The sequence below is a fragment of the Anabrus simplex genome, chromosome 8 (assembly GCF_040414725.1).
Source record: "Anabrus simplex isolate iqAnaSimp1 chromosome 8, ASM4041472v1, whole genome shotgun sequence".
In the NCBI taxonomy this organism is placed as follows: domain Eukaryota; kingdom Metazoa; phylum Arthropoda; class Insecta; order Orthoptera; family Tettigoniidae; genus Anabrus; species Anabrus simplex.
In genome coordinates this window covers 131489609-131510342 of record NC_090272.1, presented here as the reverse complement: position 1 = coordinate 131510342, position 20734 = coordinate 131489609, and the positions used below count along the sequence as shown (strand labels likewise).

The 20734-nt window shown below is 37.3% G+C and overlaps 1 protein-coding gene across 3 annotated transcripts in view; it reads right to left on the bottom strand.

Annotated features, from left to right (window-relative positions):
- The window catches only part of LOC136878892 (target of Myb1 membrane trafficking protein), a 182877-nt gene that overhangs the window by 39261 nt on the left and 122882 nt on the right, over window positions 1–20734 (bottom strand). For all 3 annotated transcript variants that reach the window (XM_067152476.2, XM_067152477.2, XM_068228851.1), the window contains exon 9: window positions 10994–11078. In XM_067152476.2, the coding sequence (XP_067008577.2) occupies window positions 10994–11078 (85 nt within the window). The remainder of the gene's footprint in view (window positions 1–10993; window positions 11079–20734) is intronic.

The window sequence follows — 20734 nt, the reverse complement described above, 5'->3', positions numbered from 1 at the left end:
AACCTCACTGTTGCTACTATCACTGGCATCTTCAGTCGTATTATTGTCGCCGTCAACAGACTCGTCTGAACTTAATGTCGCACTTTCACTTCCGCGTGTATATTTCGATGTTGACAGACACACATCTTCACAATCACTAATACTCACATTTCTGCAATCAATAGGGCCATCAGATAAACTATCACCATGCAATTCTCCAAATATTTCATCACCGTTCAAGCTGTCTTTGCTACGGCGCGCCATGCTGACACCTGACTATACACTCGGTCATGAAACGCTGTCAACCAGGAATGAGTTAGCTGGAAAATTTATAATGTCCAATAACGGACCATTTATATTGATATTATGCTATGAGGTTTCGCTGGCGACAACTGCACTTCTATCGCAGGCGTGTGGCTGGGCGGAGCGCATTAGTTCCAATTTCCGCCACCAGCAACAATTCGCTGGCTGGGTAATATGTGCCTGTCAGATGCAACGACCTACCATACTGTGGAGTATGTATCTAAAACACCCACAACACAAGCAATTTAAAGAGAAGGTAAACATCTCCTGTCATCTCACAATGGTGTTAAATCATAGAAATTCTTTCTCTACATCAATAAACGTGCTGTAATGCCAACCTGAGGAAATGGAGCATCCCTAACAGCACCAGCAAGCTCCATGACTGCAATAACTTAAAGAAGTGATATCACTTATTAGTCTGTCTCTCAATGAACATATTTAAGAGAAGGCCTCAACTGTTGTTAAACATGGGCAAAATATTAGTTGATCAAAACACAGAAATGAATTAAAAAAATAAAATCTAAGAATATTAACATTACTTTGCAATTTAAGGCTTTATCTTTGAAAAATAAATTGATAATTACTTGAATTATCCATTTAATTATTTCTTTGTTTTGCAGTGGTATTTCACAGAATCTACTGCATGAAGATATGATACTATTTCACAACAATTAATTAACTGACGGACAACTTAATGTTCACACGTAAAAAATATGTTGCTATTTCATTAACCAATTTCTTTACAGACTTGCCAAGTCTGAACATGCTCTTATCCTCTTCAAAAATTAAGTACTAAAATCAATCTGACATGAAAATGACAAAACATCTGAAGGCCCTATTAGGTGCAATTATAAGCAGCTTTGAGTTGTGACTGGTTCAGATACACAATTCATTACATAAAGTTGAATGTTTTGAATAGACCTTATTTCCCAGTTGTAGCTTGAGGTAATGGGAATGGGACATTATAGTCAACAGCCCATGTATTTAATGTGGGTGAAGTCAGTCTGATAAACTGTGCAGATTCAATATTTGCACTTCACTATCATTTAAAAACTTGCAGTTGCAAATTTGTTGTTTCCCTTATTGTAACATCATAGTCATAAAAAACATGCATCAGAACAAAGGTAAAACAAAGGATAAGACACTAGCCATACCAGAGGATAAAGTAATAACAGTTTAAGATGATGAAAATACTAATAAAAACAATGAACTACGGTTACATGCACTATTCCGACACCAAAAGAATAAACAATGGGACCAACAAATTCAACACAGGGTAGCAATGCCAAGGAACCAATCTATACATACTGATATAATTCAAGTTCAACATCCAGGGCTATTTTTCACTTAGAAAAGTAACTTCCTTAGTACATCCTCTTTATTTATTTTTTCATCTCTGGCAAGTTTCAGTCAATCAACGTTTAACCAAAATTGTTTAGTGAATAATAAAACTGAGGCCACAATAAAGTCCAGATATATAATACGCTATTTCACAACTTGCTACCTTCATTTGAACTTAATACTGTACAATGCTCTAGTTAAATCAATACTAGAATATGCCTCAATTATATGGAATCCATACACTGAAGTATTATAACTGCTTGGTCTCTACAGACAGATGACCGTTGACAAAGTGGGCGTAATATACAAGACTTTTAAGTGGAATAATTATGCATTTTAAAAGGAAAGGCACTGTCATAAGAATTTGACATTTGAAAATGTAAAACTTAGGGACATGGAAGAGTGTTTTTCTATTTACAGTGCGAATGAAGCCACATTTTCAGACTATACCAGTGGAATTAAACATACAAATGGTTCTGTGACATTGTCACAGCGATTGTGGAAGTATTATTTCAAGCATGTGAAGTGTTTGAACCTACAGAGCAATGATATATTTAGTAATAGCAATACAGGGTACATATATGTGTGTGTTATTCAGCTACGTGGAAAAGAAGAGTGCACATTATAATTCCTTTTTCTTTAAGATTTCAGGTTCAGCACGGGCAATATAATAAAATTGTGAAAACCATGATGGATATGATACAAGTTTAAAAACTTGATTGGGGCAAAGGTGATGGTAACCTGACGAGGATATGTAATACACCTGATTCCATGCAGACGAGGTGGAAGAGCAAAATAAGGTTGGTGGAAATTTTCCCTTAACATTATTTAATGTATGTACTGACTTAGTATACTCCTTTCTTTTCTTTTTAGTTTCAATTTTATTGCGAATGTAATTCATTAAAGTACGGCTAGGATTTGTTATGTGAATAAGTTGAGTAGCTTGAGGTAATAAACAGAGGATCATATTTCACAGACTGGGTATTACAATTGCAAAATCTTTCCATATATGTGCTAGGATGAAATGATTTGAGTACATCCTCAGAGCCAAATATAAATGCCAAGGGTAGTTAAATGTAGACCAACTGTTGTGATGATCTTGAGTTTGAATTTATCAGGGTTAAATTTCTTCCTATGTCCTAAAGATATTGGATGATGTACATTATACGAGATGAATATATGTCAACAAATCTGCAAGAGTAGTCAAACAGAATACAGACTGTGTCAGAAGTGAAGTCTTCTTTGTGTGCAAATTGAATATATGCTGGTAACTTATTAGCCGAGATGATTATTGGAATGTGGAATGTCGAACACAGTCTTCACAATGTAACTCGGATGTGATTATGAGAAGAGACATATGGGTTCAGGAAATGTAATAAATGATAAGGTCTTTAACACTAGAACTGGCAATGTTAAATCTTGTGGTGTCAGCCATATTTGACAGCTTTTACTTGTGTAAATAAAATACAAAATATCCACGAGGAATGAAATAAATCTATGAAGTTTTATATATCTATGTAAAGCTAATACACTGAAGACTGTCGTGTTGACACGAAATTGCATAAATGTTTTGACTAGAAAAATGGACAGCCTGTTCAAAAGTGTAATTCCTAAATTCTAAATAATAATAATAATAATAATGATAATAATAATAATAATACTTTTGATTATATGTACACAAAACTGAAACAGAGATATATGGATTCACTGAGAGGTATATTCTTGAAAATATTACGGAAAATGTGGTGATAATGATGATGACTGTTGTTTAAGTGGTCTAACAGCTATGTCATCGGCCCTTAATGGTATGAGGTGAACAAAACAAAAATTAAAACTTCAAAATATATCGCCTGACTAGAATCCAAAACAAATTAAGAAAAAAATGATAGTGAAACAAAACAATCAGTGGATCCAATTCACAATGCCTTCATTACTGAGATGATATTCATCTAAAGGGGTCTAAAATCCAGGCACTGGCCCCTCATAATGGTACTAATCACTGGTAAAGCAGAACCATGGTGTTCCTACTATAGTGGTACTAATCACACGTAACGTACTCTCATGGTGTTTCTCGCATGGTGATACAAATCAAAGGCAATGTAGACCCATGGTATGACACACACGATGGCACCACTCACAGGTAACACAAACCTATGGTGTTTCGCGGTATTACTCACGAGCAACGCAGACCCATAGTGTTCCTCACATAGTGGGACTGTTCCTGGGCGCTGGTATTCCTGTGGTGTTCCTCACTTAGTGAAAGTAATCACAGGCCACGTATACTCATGGTGTTGCTCACATAGTGGTACTAATCATAGGCAATGTAGACCAACGGTGTATCACACATAATGGCAACGCCCACAGGCAACACAAACCCATGGTATTCTTCACATAATGGTACTACTACCCCGAAGCAACACAGACCCACGGCTTTACTCACATAGTGGTACTAATCACGGACGCCAGCCAAACCCATGGTGTTTCTCGCTTAGTAGCACTAATCGCAGGCAGCATAGACATGGTGTTTCTCATAAAGTGGTAATACTCGTAGGTAACTCAGACCCATTCTGAACACAGTGGAATCAACCAGTGGAATACACACGATGACCATTATCACAAACAACGCCCATATCTGTAGTGTTTCTCGCATATTGGTACTGCTACTATGTAATGCAGACCCATGGTTTTCCTCGCAAGGTGGTACCAGTCGCAAGTAAAGTCGACCAATGGTGTTCCGCACATAATGATACTAATCACAAGTATTCTCATGGTTCTAATTTCATTACCCCTTGGTCGCCCCTTTTAGTCACCTCTTACAACAGGCAGGGGATACCATGGGTGTATTCTTCATCTGCATCCCCCACCCACAGGTGGTAAGACTGAAAATGTATTGGCATGCCATGCTCAGGAAGCATGAGCATAGACCCTGTTGATACGATAAGTTGCTGCATGGCAGGCTCGTCACCACTTTCACTTTCCAATATTTGATTCGAAGAAATAGCTGATACACATTACGAATCCAACTCAAAATCTGTTGGTTCATTCTCAATATCCTCAAAATCAGACTCGTCGCTTTCATCTTTCAACCAATTTCACCATACTTCTTCACTAATTTCCAAATAATGAAGATGCTATACTTAGACACACACTGTACTAAAAATGTACATAATCAAATAATATATACAAAAGTAAATAACTCGCACCGAATGGAAAATTATGAAATAAAATGAAATAGAAAAAAAAAAGCAGAGCCTGTGAAGGTTTGTTTACAAACACTACAACAATGGCGCTCAAACAGATGCTCAGAAAAATGCACTCATTTATTTACGAGAATGATGAAAGAAGACTTACAACATCTGCTGAAGAACTGAGGAAATTATATGATGCAATACAAATGTGTTGAATTTTTTACAGTGCCACTACAGCACGAATGAAGTGTTGAATATTTGATAGTTGCCAATTCTAGGGTTAAATGAGCAACTAATTGAAATGATATTAGAGTGGTCAGATATGAAAAATGTATATGAAGATAACTGTGTATAGGAAGACCATTATATGAATCTGTGTTGGGAATTTTAGAGAGACTAATGATACTTTACACGAGTGATATCCAAGGATACATGTACCGGTATTACTGTGTGTGTAAATGTATGCGAGATCTTTGAAATTAATCACACAGATAGTTTGCCAGGATACTCTGATACGTCGAGTCAACAATATCTTAAAACAAAAGAAAAGAGATGCCCAGTTTGTAGAGTAATGACAATAGTGTGTAAAAAAGACTCAGTTATAAATAGGAATATGTTTAGAGCATTTTTTAATGCCCGTTATACTTTCAGGAAAACACTATTTTCCAAATGTGTAGAGGATATATTTAATTTACTTCTCTTTCTGTAAGAATTTCTGAGAGCTGAGGAAAATATGGTCAGGTCACATGTTTGTTAATCAGAAGAAAAAGACGATGCAAGTTAAGCATTTGTGATCTTTGCAAATGTATCTCTTGATTAGATGCACAATTTAGCTAGAAGGCACCAGAGGTGAATGAAGGAGGTACTAACTACACATGAACTCAATCATTGTTGCAATATGTGCAACTTTAATGAGTTTATTTTACAACAACATACAGGAAATTACAATTCTTATGCCACTTAGAGCATTCAAAAATGAAATGTTAAAACATGTTACAAGGCAAGAAAATTGAGGGAAATATCGGAATACTCTTATGTATTCCAGGAGAAAAATAGCCCTGGCAATATCTACCACAGACAGAAAACAACAAAACATACAACAACAAATTCACATTTAATTACAACACAGAACTGCCTAGTTTATCAGCAAAATACTGTACTGACATCAAGCAGGTAAATACTGGAATTGGTAAAAGTAATCAATAACATAATGCTTTCTAACTTCTTATTCCTATACTTACAGGAAAAATATGGGATTCAAAAACAACCATGATGCCAACATTTCAAATGATGATAATTATCAGCTTGGTTATGATCTGTAAAAAAGCTACTAAGAGTCCCTTGATATAAGCAAAAGCTCTTAAATATTTTAGCAAGTTCTGAATATACATAGTATGCACCAAAAACAGTACTCAAATGACGAACGTGCTATGAACATCACCAGAAACCTGCCACTGCAACGACAATGGATGCAGCAAGATGGAGCTACATTTCACATCATGAGAGAGTCATTTGCCCTTCAGCAATGACACTTTGGAGACCACTAAAATCCTCTTACCCTCCCCGCTCCCCAGATCTCCTTTCCCCAGATAGTTATATATGGGGGATGTTGAAAGAATCAGTTTTTCACTCAGGCAGCCCACCTAGTTCCTGAATTACAAGAGAAGATAGTCCTTTTCTGTGTCCTTGCAGCAACTTGTATTCATGAACATGTTTGACAATTTACAGTACTGTTACAAACAATGTCCAAGATGTGAAGGTGCACACTTTAAACATACTGTACCAACACAGATATGTGTTGCCATTATTGCCTAGAATAGTACAATGGCTCATATTTATGTTCAGAGCATGTTTGTTATTACAGTAAGTCTGTTTTGCCACATACTGCACATTGACTATCCCTACGTATACTACAGAAAATGTAAATCAGTTACCAATTTTCATTGAATAACATGGGAATGCAGCATACTACTGCTGATTTACGTTGCTTGATTGTGCTAATTAAGCCTTTTAACATTTTATTCACTGGCGGCTAAAGAACATACAGAATCAGTTTGCACAATAGAATGCAATCTCTCGCATTTTAAGTTTTGATAATGTATGTAGGGGCAGCCGATATATGGAGGTACAATTCGGGAAATACACTCTTCAGTCAGCTCGTATGGTTTGCAGTATGACCTTGTCTAGTGGCTCATTAGTTTTTTCCAAACTGTTCTCAAATATCAGATACAATTACTCGTAATGGAAATGGAATGTACTAATGAACTTATATAAATAAATCTTGATTATGAACCCCGTCAGGCTGACACCTGAATTCTCACAAACTGGAAGAACAAGAATAATTAGGACACCAAGGTTAACAGAAGTGCTTAAAGACTTGCAGGAAGTGGAAATAACAAAAAGCAACATGAGAGACCGATCACTTCTCGGAAGGATTCCAAGATGAAAGACATTTCAGAACAAACCAGCCTGTAAGAAACAGGTGCCCTCTGGATGAAGGTGAGAAAGGAGCAGCACAGTCAGAGAATGCACAATTACCAGGCAAACATCAAGGCCCATTCTAACAAAAAAGATTTAATGCCATGGCCCTTAGTTGAAAAAATAAACCAAAAATTGTAAGCTAGGAAGGACAGGAAAACACTGAAGGATAAACATGATGACTAGTGTTGCTGAGGGTGCAGCAGAAAGGAAGGACAAGAACAATCACAAAATAAAAATGGACAATGGCAGTCTACATCTTCACACACACTGGTGTCATCATAGATGGGCTCGCCTTTTCTCAATTCCATTTTTCCAAGTCTATTTCTTCTCAGCCTCTGGCAAGTTTGTTTCAGTATCCCAGCATCTTCAGGAGGGTGAGCTACCACTGAGAGGATTGTTCTTCAGAATTCATTATGTGGGAAGTGTAGGATAAGGAGAAAACCAGACAAATACAAGAAGGGAGACACAACCAAAGGAAGATAAAACAGATGGTAGAAAATGAGGGAGACAGAACAAACACTGAAGTAGAAAAGAACCCAATAGGTTTCATAAAAAAACATGGAAATGGAACAAACTAATGTGCTAATATATATCACCAGAAGGTAGGAAGCTACAAAGGATAAATAGAATCTAAGAAAGAACCAGTGTGTGCGGAAATGTGTGCCTTATTATGTTTCCATGGTTGTTCTTGTCTTTCTGTAGATGTTGTCTGCCCACATTACATCTTTGTGTTTATTCTTTTGAATGATCCTATACTCCTTCCTGGCTTATTGATGCATTACTTCTTGCATATTTGTATACTGAATTGCTTTATGGCTGCTCGCAAGGATAGAATATTGTTGAGCAATGCACTGTTTGTTTCTTTACCCTTAATGAGTGCCGATTACTTTCAAAATACATTAAAATCTGGACAGCATCTGCAAACCACATCCTTGACACTAATGAAGGAAGAAAACCTCTTTCAAACTGTATTATTAGCTTTTTTGTTTTGCATGTTGGTGCTCCAGTTGCCATGATTTTATAGATCGATTATCATTTTTGTTTTGAAGTGCAAGGGATGTGTTTCAGGTTACGTATTGAGTTTTTTATTTTTGCAGATTGTGAATGTTGGTGTGGGTGTTAGAATATGGAGTGTCAAGTGGAGAAAGTCGAACCTTTCCAACGTATAGCTCCGAGTTCCATACAGGTGCAAATGCAGTGCAAGTGGACAGATGCATCTGCGCTGTGTATGGGGACAATGCCATCAGAGAGAGTTCGGCAAGAAAATGGATTTCTCGTTTTAATCAGAGTCGTTTTTGCATAAGTGAGACTACATGTTCAGGAAGACCTTCGGGGTTTGATGAAAACCAACGCCTTAATCCACAATGCAAAAGAAAGTATTTAGTCCAGTGAAGGGGGACTTCGCATTATATCCCATTGAAATTTCATCATGTTTTTCACTCAAACATGATTGTTTCATGGTCACTCAGTGAAATACAGACAAACAATCTCCCAACCCTTAAAGTCTCTCTTTGTTAGCTTCACCAACATCCTCCATCATGATCTACGTCAGTATACCCGAGAATCGGCAAACGTGATGAACTGTGACCATCCAACCATCGTGTGACATTTGCATCCAATGGACAAGGTTCAGAAATCAGGTGTATGGGTACCGCATGCTCTAAGCCAAAACTACAGAAATTTGCGGGTGGCCATGCATTTTTTGCTTGCTCGTCATTGATAGGCTCGAGAACATTGACCATTCCTATCCAGTATCATTACTGGTGGAGAGAAATGGTGTGTTTATGCTAACCTAAAAAAAAAAGAAAGGAATAGCTAAGCCCCTAAAAAAGAAAAAGTACGAAAGTCCCTGCACAAAGACTAATGCGCTTCCATGAAATATAATATTATGCATCTGATGGGACAAAGAGGGTGTGTTGTGCTTCTCTGAGGTGTAACCATCACTGTCAACATTTATTGCCACCAAATGAGACGTATTGCAGGCGCAATCCGAGGAAAATGGCCAACAAGATTTCGTGAACTGATGCTGCTGCACGATAATGCTCACCTGCACTCTGCTAACCTGACGAAAGCAGTATCCAGGAGTTGGATTGGGAAGTCATTCCACTTCCCCCTTATTTGCCTGATCTTTTGCCCTCAGATTTTCACCTTTCCCACACTCTATTGAATAACCTTCAAGGAACTTCCTTTCCGGATGAAAATGCACTCCGAACATGGCTTGACGACTGTTTAAAACTCAAAACCACAAGATTTCTGCACGTGTAGGATCGAAAAACTACTCCAGCATTGGCAGACTGTTGTAGATATTGAAGAATACATTGTTGATGATTAACTTCTCTTATGTGTATAACGACCTTATGAAAAAGGCCATGGACTTTCACACCAGTCCAACAATAATATTATTTGCCTTACGTCCCACTAACTACTTTTATGGTTTTCAAAGACACCAACGTGCCAGAATTTAGTCCCGCAGGAGTTATTTTATGTGAAAATAAATTTACCAACACGAAGCTGACTTATTTGAGTACCTTCAAATACCTCCAGACTGAGCCAGGATCGAACCTGTCAAGTTGGGGTCAGAAGGCTAACACCTAACTGTCTGATCCACTCGCCCGGAATTAAGGAAATAAATTTGCTCATCTCAAAAGTTGTATATACTAAAAGTATGTTCCTGGAGACTTCTGCATGGAGTGCAGAACAGTTCTATAAAGATAAAATTAGCACCAGATAGGATGGCATAATGATTTGCAATCAAACCAGTCTATGGAGTGATGACCTGAACGATGCAAGTTTCAAGGGAAAATCGTTGAAGTAGTCCATGTAAGGAAGAATCTGTATTTTATATTCTTCCAGGTCTGATACTTTTAGGTTGGGCATTTTTGGAAACAAAATAGCAATCATAATGGCTAAACAAATGAAAAAAGTTCATATATCTTCAATAAACTCAATACAATCTTTTTTTCAATATACTAAACCACCAGCATTTGATATGTTAAACCTGTTGACAAACCATCAACAAGTTCACCAGAACTCCAATTTTTTTTTAATATATATTTTTAAATTCAGCATAAGGGTAGCAACTAGTAGTCTGGAAACTTAATAAATACTGATTGATAGTTTAGTAGCACATTCCAGAGTAAATGCTGCTATATACAGGATAGCTGCCTCGTCATTTGCCTCGGTAACTGTTCACATTGATTTACGACCAGTTCCATATTACAGAGTACATAAATAACCAGCTTCACATTTTCTCTAAATATGGTCCTCGCTACTGACTAAATCTTTGAAAACTAACTCCTTTATTTACGCTTTCCAGTTGGTCAAATCATCTGCGGAATCTTTGATTTAGTTCATTATGGCAAGAAAGGGAAATGCATAAGATTAACTGCAGTAGATATCGGGAACTTCCCTATACAATCTACAACTTCTAGCACTAATTTGTCATAATAAGTACATTCATACCACTGAACTACACAATCAAGGAGGATAATACACAACCTCCAACAAGTTTATTTCCTGGTTACTCCTGGCTGTGTAAAATAAAAGTAACATTCTATATATAGACATAAAGAAATTAAAATGTAAAATTTACATTTCAAATAGGAAAAAAGTTCCATATCATGCATACTTAATGACCACCGAAAATTAAGACAAGTCTTAACACCAACAACTATTTATAAAAGCAGCAGAATCTCACTCACCACAGGCTGTGACCTACTCTGTGCAACAGCTCCTAGTCCACCGCTGACCTGATCTGGCTCCAAATTGTCCTGATAAGAGCTGCCACTGTCAATAACAAAGCATGCTGACACCAATGTAATAAAGAATTTACACTGAACAAAATAAAATCTGAATAGCAAAACACATCTCCAGCATAAAGTACATGAAGAAACTTGAAGAGAGATCAGACCTCTACCTTTTCATAAGTTTCTGATGGTTTAATTACAGTGAAACTCGATTAAGAAGTTCCCGCATAAGAAGTGTGATATTCTTGGTCCCTTGATCGGTTGCATTAAGATATAAGTATATTTTCCCCGTTTAAAGTGTCCTGTAGTAAATATATTTCCTGGTTAAACAGTTCAAATTTTAGAGCCCCTTGAGATAGAAAACGTCCACTCAAAGCAGCTCATGGTTACAACCCTCCAGTCTCCGCGCAAGTTGAACCCTGTGTTAGACCGTTTGCGCCTGTCATGGAGCCTCTCCGGGCTTGCCAAGGCCATATGACGTCACGCTATGACAACACGAACACCAGATGCTCACTCTCACCTTGTGGAATCGAATCGAACCCATCAGTCGAAATTTCCACTCCACCATTCACATCAAGCTGAATAGAATCTAATGGGATTCTACACAGGAAACACAAAGCACGCAATGGATGGTTTGATAAAACTTTAATGCAGTAAGTTGCGTGCCGCAACAGGGTGAAGTCATTAATAGAGGTGGCCTCAACATTAGTTAAAAACCAAAAAATGTATTTGTCCACAACACAGCTGCTTCTTATGCATTACCGTACTGTTTGTTAGGAATACATGTACAACAATCGTAGGGAATGCCACTTATAAAATTGTTCAAAGTAAATACTGTAAACTCCAAGCCATGTCAATTATCGTACTGACATACCGTACTATATATGGACTGCAACATGATATGATTCTGAAATAAGGTCAACAATAATTGCGAAATAAACGAAGTACCTTACAGGCCTATCTACCACAAAATTGAATATTCTAACCTGTTTGATTTTTCATTCCCTTGCTTAATTCCTTCCAGGCATTCTCTCTTACGTTGTTGTTTTAATAATACTTATGGGTCTTGTCGTAGAGGAAATTATGTTTCAGAACTGAACTGATAAGATTTTCCATGTCCATTATTAGTTAGGTGAATAAACTATCAGGAAACAAAGGATCTTCCCTGCCTGCCCCCCCCCCCCCCTCACACACACACACAAAAATTGAAAGTTATTTTTATTTTTACCTTTATACAAGCTAAACATTGTATTATCATGTCACTCATAATTATAATAATAATAGATTTATTGCAGCCAATGGCCAATAAATACATATACAGATTAATTTTCTTCACTATATCTCACTATAGATTTTGTTCTTTTCAAGCAGTCCTGTAGGTGATATCTCCCACATTGTTTACCACAAAGTCCACAAAAGCAGTGTTCATCCAGTGAATGAAAAGACTATTTTACATATCCGATGATGAAATCCATGCACAGCAAACCGAGTCGTTGTGTGCCTAAGAGCGTAGTTGGTTTGAGTCCATTCCTTATTTATCATTGCGTCGGTGCAATAAAATTCGTCCCAGATATTTGCCCTTTCCTCCTTCCTATCATTCAGGTGTTTTTCTGAAGCTTTGGTTGCTGGTAGATGCAATGTTAATTTAAGATCCTCGATGAAGAAAGTTTCCTTTGTAAGTTCCTAAAATAATCTTCAAGAAGTAAATTTTGAGACGGCTAGTGTTCTTTTCAAGAGACTTGCTTTTACACGATCTAATGTTTCGAGGTCTCTGGATGTAAGGTGTGTCCAAATTAAGTGTATGCCGTATGTTACGATTGGTGCTATTTTTGCATGAAATAAGAATAACACTGTTTTAATGTCCAGTAACTCTGGATTGGTGATATCTTGAATACTACTAATAGCTGCTATTGCTCTTTCCTTTATATGTATTCTAAATGACGTTCCGGTTGGTTGTATATGTATTTCTAAATATTTGAAATGATTTACAATTTCCAATTTCTCATTTCTGAGAAGTATTGTACCAGGAAATGATTAAGGGGCCAGAGCATGGGAAGGATCTAGGTAGTGTTCGGTTTCTTATTGGAGCAGGTACAGAGGTGGATAGTATCGCAGGGCGAATAATAGATGGTAAATCTTTTTGGTAGAATTTATTAAAAATATTCACAGAAAAAAATCACCCTGCAATTGGAATTTCAAACTCAATTTCCAGCCAATATTTTCCAAAAAGTGCAAAATAAAAGATCGATGCTATTATCTTCTGAGGCGTCTACTTGCTTAAGGATGTCCAAAATAAATATTACTCTTTTATAGATCATATACACCCTACAGTTCATCTAATACGGATTCAAATACAAAAATATCACTTTGCACCTTGAATTTTATCAAGTTCATCACTTATGGTGCTGACCTACAGCCTTTCTAATATTTTGAGCATAAAATGAACACACACTGTCATGATCACTTGATGTATGTCTCTACAGTTCATTTGAGTTGAAAAATAAGATAAAAAGTAGTGCACTTGTAAACCTAAAGTTCATCTATGTGAAATTAATTCAATTTATGAATGATTTAAAAAGGAATTTACAGTTTAAAAGCAAGATATGAACCTCTCTTGAATGATTATAAATTACGAGCTGATATTCAGATGAAGCACTTGTTGGAGCACTGTAATTAACTGAGTGCTTTGTTAAAAGTCAGTCAGTAGGATTACTCACTCAGAATATGAGAAGATCACCTGGAATCTGCTTACAAGTGTTGGTGTTGTGATTGCGACTCGGTGCCTGGAACATTCCGCAGCGTGCAGCCAGGGCTCGAACATAGCACTGGCGACGTGATAAGTCCGTTCAGTGAAGATACCACGTTAATCTCAATCGTGGACGTCCCTTGATGGGTACCATAGTTGAAGAAACCACGTAAATCCCACATTGGAAATGACGTTCGATGGAGCAGAATCTCACAGCACTTTGGCAAGATTTCCGTTGTTCTTTGAGGTAATGTCAGAACACGGAAAGTTCAATTGGCACTATAGAGCTCACAATTATCACTAATATTAATATTACACACCGACACAGGTTGTAATGCACAGTTCTATCCTCATATTACGGTGTTGAATTAGAATTCACAGTCCATGCTACCGTATGGTTTGTAAGGCAGGTTAATGGAGTAAGGACTTACAATCATTTTCACTACGAAAAACACACTTTTTATATACACACAGTTTATGGAATTAAGATTTAACACTGTCACAGTTCACAATTGTCACTAATTATGTCCGAGGTTCGACCATAGAATAATAATCACAGTCCATAAGCACTTGAAAAAATGTTATTAACAACAGTCTCTAAAATAATACTGTTCGCAGATTAAGGCGATTTTATGGCTGGATTTACACCACATGAGTCTGTACTACTTAATATAGTCATAAAAAGTTCTTAATGTTCACTGAGTTTCTCGTAGTAGCGATCAAAAGATCGAGAAAATGCACACAAAAAAGTCAATTCTAGCCGTGTTATTGGACGAATGTCGAGTGAAATAATGTCTCATACAGTTCACAATTACACTACTGGAGGAGAAATACGTCTCAGAATTATAAAAAATGATCTCAAATTAGGATTTTAGTTCACCACATGCAATGACTTAGAATATTGTCAAAGTTCAAAGATACAGTTCAGAATTACGTGAAAATGGTCAAGTTCACAACGTCGTTTACTGACAAATGAAATACTTGACACTTCAATTCACACTTCCTATTATAGCTTCACTCAGCTAATACACTTCTAAGTATTATCTAATGACAATTTAGTTGGAGAAACTTTTAGAATATTTTCTTTGTCGCAGCGTGGCAGAAACTTGACTTACGACGTCTTCGCACTATTTTCAAAGCGTTCGAGTGTGACCACTACTATGTCCTCGTGAATCGCGATGGAGCATACTGTCCTTCATAAATGCAGAACACACTTATGGCACACTGGCTATAACCTTGGTTCACTGACCTATTTATACCGGTCTGCGAGCAGCGCTCGGAATCAGGCGATGAAGGGGTGATAATTCCTTCCAAACTTTAACTTACTTGGGAAACCACTGGACGGATTGATCTCAAATTTGCAGGGTTTCACTTCCAGAATATTGGCTACAATTCAGTGTTGGTCTCATTAACTGGTACAGGCGTTAAAAAGTTTATAAAATAATTTTCGAGAGAATTCTAAAGGGGAGGGAAGCTACAGGCAGTGGTGACGTCACTTGACCTTGCTCGACTTGCGCTCTCCCTCACGCAGCGCAGTGAGAACGAGAACCTTCTCTCACACAGCTGTTCATGCATCGGAACTGAACTATAAGCTCATGAATAAAATTTATAACTCGTATGTGCCAGGGCCTATGCCTTCCTGGTACAGTATGTTATCCAATCTGGCTAATCTTCCACCCTTTCTAAAGACCACCTGTGCCGTCTTGAATAGTAAAATAATTTTCCTTTGCCCATTCATCCAGTTTGTCTATTACTATCTGTAATTCTTCTTTATTACTGGATCCTAAGACCATGTCATCAGCATACATGTAATAGTACTACTGGGGAGTCCCTAGGTATTATTCTAGTGACAAAATCTGAAGTGATTACATTAAAGAATAGTGGGCTTAACCCCTCAGCGCCGACCTCTATACGTTGTATAGACCCTCTTTTCTTCCGTAGCCGCCGACCTCTATACGTGGTATAGATCCATGCATGGTTTCGCATTTACGGCTATAGTGCGAAGAGTTTTGGAGTTATGGATTTGCAAATTGTTTTGTTTCCAAGAAGAAATGTTGGGGTTTATCAGTGTTGTAAAATAAGAATGAAGATCGTTAAAATGTAGTTGTTTTTGGGGTAAATATTTGTCAAGTAAGTCTGAGCACTAGTAATCTCTGCTTTTTTTTAAAGCCTGTTTGCTTCATTCTTTCCCACGTAATAAAATAAAGAAATGATGATATGAGAAGTTTGTCTTTTTGCGTGATGTTCTTTGCTCTATTTGTACATTGAGAGTGCAAAATATTTATCATATTGTCTTTATTTCTCGGCTTGTAATATTTTCATGACTCTCCACGAGCACTCTGTGTAGGCATCAGTTAGTGCTGCTTTCTGTCATACGATACGAGAACCAGTTGTTCATTGTATATATCTCGCTTGAAAGACGATGTCTCGACCTTTTATCTGATATATGTATCGAGTTGGTTTGTTTCGTCATGAATGTTATTCCCCTCATTCAGTTTCGTCCTGCTGCTTTCGGCCTCGCTGCAGCTTCATCAGTCCGTGTGACGCGCCGCGCTCAGCCGTGGTTTGACTGACAGTAATGTGCTTGAAATATTGTATAATTTAGATGAGAGTTTAGTCGGAAGTAGTAGTGACAGTATTAGTAGAAGTGATAATTAAATAAATGATGCGGCTGTGGCGGATGCAGTGGTAAATGATGAGAGTGACGATCAGGAGGAACCAGTACTTGGAAATTTCGTGTAGGAGACTACTGATAATTATACAGGTCAAAGGGAAGTTTTCAACAGTGAATTCGGATTCCTAAATTCTCTAATAATATCCAGACAAGTCACAGGGACAAACACTGAGCAGTTAGGCCTATCTTATCGCGTTCAACTGGAGGAAGGTTTGTTTACATAATAAGCTACCTCGGCCGGGAAACGAAATATTCAAGGCCGGCGCGCATCAGATAATACAGTTCCAAGGTTGCAGGAAAGACATTTTATCATGAAATTATCACACAAGGGTGAGAAATACAAACCTCCGAGACGTTGTATCGTGTGTTCTAAACAAGGAGAAAAGACGACGTCGGTGTACTGCTGCCAGGAGTGTGACGTGGGTCTCTGTCTCGAAGAGTGCTTCGAACTCTATCACATGAAACTAAATTACTAAGGTAATGTGAAAAATTATGTTATTATCTGCATGTACATAGTTCTATCATAAGGAATTCAAAATTTCGTGAATATCGGCCTACTCTTATACTTGTAGTAACGCTTTAAGTGAATCAATGTATTTCAGTCGCGCTTAGTTGGAATCTCATCCGGCCGCGGGATAGGAAGCTCCTAAAATTGTTGTGACGCTGAGGGGTTAATGGATCTCCTTGTAAGATTCCATTTGTCTGAGTGATGCTTTTTGACCTAGTTGTCCCATCATCTATCATAATTCTGTTTGAGGTCAGAATATTATTTATTATAGTCACCAATTTGTTATTATTTCCTACCAATAGCTCTAGTTTGTGTATTAGAATTTCCCTATTTATCAAGTCAAAAGCTTTGTTATAGTCAACAAAGACAGCATAAAATTTCTGCTTAGGGTGTCGTAGTTTCATCTACGTTATTCAACAAATTTGCTACAGCGTGGAGTGTTGATCTTCCTTTCTGGAATCTTGTCAGTGATTTCTTCCTCCAATCTCTTTTTTAGTAAACTGGTAAAAAGTTTTAACAGGTTATTCTCTAGCCTCTGTAGCAATCTGGAGATCCCGTATCTCCTTTATCTTTGTAAAGGATTTTAATATTGGAGTCTCTCCATTCATAGGGAATGTTTCCTTTTTCCATACAGGTGTTGAATAATGTCACCCATATTCCTAAAAATGCTTCCATAGACAATTTTATATGTTCAGTTAGGATACTGTTTGGACCTGCTGCCTTTTGATTTGCCAATTGTGTTATTGTTGCTTTTACTTCCTCTCCCATGAAATATTGAAACTCCATGTGTTTATCCATATTTTCTTTCACCTCCATAGCCACCGGCCGGTTTTCTCTGTTCAAGATGCGTGAAAAATGATCTGTCCAAGTTTTGATTGCAATATCATTTGGGAAATGAGGTCTTCTAGCAGTTTAAAATGGAATGGTTTTTGCGAGCTGTTTCAGCAATTATCATTGCTTCCCTATCAATGAATGCCTTTTTCTTCTCTTTCAAAAGCTATTTGTACTTTCTCCTTTCTAGTGTATATAGATTCAGGTCAATCGGGTTACTTCTCTCTCTAGCTTTATGTAGGCATTCAAGGACTGTCTCCCTCAGCTTGTAGCACTCTTGGTCAAACCACTTTTGAGCTCTCCTGGTGCTTTTCCTGATTGGTATAAGAGCTTGTTTGAGTTTTTCTTCAATGTCATCAGTTGATTCATCTAACAGCTTCTGAAGTATGTTCTACATAAGTGTCTTTTGTTCTTCCAAAGTTGGTAGCTTCTCTGTTATAATTTTCTGGATGTTTCTGTTTAATAGGTTTGTATCTGGGTATTATTTTAAATGTAGCTGTTACTGGAAGGTGTTTCCTTATTAAGCATCTGTCCTCTATTTTCCACGAGTGAACTTTAATTAGGTTATTATGAAATAATAGATCTATTGTACTGCTGCCATTGTGACAGAAGTATGTTGGATTTGTGTTAGAACTGATTAAATTAAAACCATCTTCCTGCAAGTAAGAGATAACTAGATTGCTTTTCCTTGATGGCTTATCTATTCTACAATTTAAATCTCCTGCTAAGATCACTGCCTCGTTTATCTTTATTTTGTTTATAGCTTCACTTAGTGATTCTATAATTACTTCTGGATGGACGCCTGGTTGGAAGTAGGCACCAATGATTGTCACATATTTAAGTTTAATAACTATCACACTGTCCGATTTATAAATAACGTTCACGGGGGCCAGTTTTGCTTTGAACATGCATGTTATTCCCCCACTCGGTCTTCCACGGTGATTTTGTTGAGCTAGGGTATGTCTGCTGTAACAACCAAAAGTGTTAATATTCTCTGTAAGAAACGTTTCTGTTAATATTACGATGTCTTGAGTTAATATGTTGATCGCATTATCGAGTTAGCGTTTTTTAGGCCTTCAATATTCCAGAGCAGTACTGATGTCATTTCTTCCTTATTGTCGCATGTTACCATTGTAGGAGATCCTGTGGTTGTTTTCCAGGATGACCCCATTGTACCCTGAACCTCAAAAATTGGCCAGAAATCAGGGTTATTTACCAGTTTGAGACTGTCAAATGGAACTCCAATTCAGAAAGATTTGCTATAGCCTTTGGATTTCAGTTGATTGCATTCCATTATTTCCTTTATTCCATTACTCTTCATATAATCTAAATTTTCTTTATGCATTGTGGGATGTATTCTACCTATATATAGCCACCCAATTTTTTCCGCAGCCTTAAGATTGCCATTCTGTTCTTCCCTAGTTCCTCTATCTCTGACCTGTGTTTTCTTGTTGATCTCATATCTGTCCATGGAATCTGATTGTTTTATCTTGTTGATCTATGTCCTGCACCTTCCTAGCTTCTTCAGCAATTTCTTTCGTAGAAATTTTCTCATAATTTTTTGAATCAGTCCGTTCTTTTACCATGATCACATTACGTCTTGTTCCCTGATACTCTTCCTCCATCTCTTGATGACTCTGAGCCGCAAGTTGATTATCCATATTTCGTGTAGGTGTCGGCGGAGTTGGAGTCTTAGGTTTGGTTACATTTGTCGATTGGATGCGTATCTCTAATTCATTTTGTAGAGTTTTTATTTCCATTTTTAATCTATCTTGTATTTTGGTTTCCAATGTATCAAGCATTTCCTGCATATCACTTATAATTCCGTTCGAGGTGTCGATGTTGAGCCTTGGTTTTTTCAGAATCCTAGTCTTACATTCGGTGCACAACCACGCGAGTCTACTATTTTTCCTATTAACGCAGTCAAATTCTCGCCATTTATTACAGGCACCACATTCTATAGCTTTGGTTGTCATTATCTGCTACTGTTTTGCTGCATATATCACATCGTTCAATTACTTGGACTTTGCTATCTTTATTATTAGCTTGATTATTCGCTGACATCTTACCTTATTTCTCCTTGCTAGTCCTTTAGAGTTAAAAAGCTGTTATTGCCTACTGGAAAATTTCAAAAACACGCTCCTAATCACTTTGAGTTTCTTCTTGAAAAGAGATCTATTTATTCCTTGGTATTTGTTATGTAGTTATTCTCTAGTGGGCAATTTCATAACACACAGAATATAATTAAACAAATATAGACACTCTTGTTATATTAATTCATCTACAAACAGTCAGCAATACTTATTATACATATTGAAATCATATTCACTCACTTGCATTCCATTCACTGTAACAAAACATGACTGACACTGAAAATATCTGCAAACTTAAAGCAACAACTTTCTTTCCACCGCCATTATTAGAACGTTGCACAAGGATGAAGAGACATAAAATTCTTGCGGGGAAAGAAACTGTTTACGTTTAGATGTGCCAGTGTTGCTACTGCGCCTTTATCACTCGCACGTAATACACAAATACTTTCCCTGCACTAATTTCTGCAACTTCAAACCTGCGTTTCTTTTCTTCAGTACCTATAGCATGAAGAGGATTAAAGCAGGAAAATAAACTCCATACCTGCTTGTCCATGCAGTATTTGTGAAACAGCCAAAAACTACGCCCGTTGCTGTGACAACCAGTAGGAATGCAGGGACGATATAGGCCTATGAATAGGTTCTAAGAATCTCCAACAAGGGAACATCGGCAATGGTTAAGTCGCCGATCGCGATGAAACTTGGTGTTTGCTTGCTTGTTGTTTTAAGGCGCCTAACATCGAAGGTCATCGGCCCCTAATGGAACATGATGGACGACATGATACATGATATTTAAAATTTTAAAATGTATCCACTGACAAGATGAAACTTGGAAAACACATTGAGG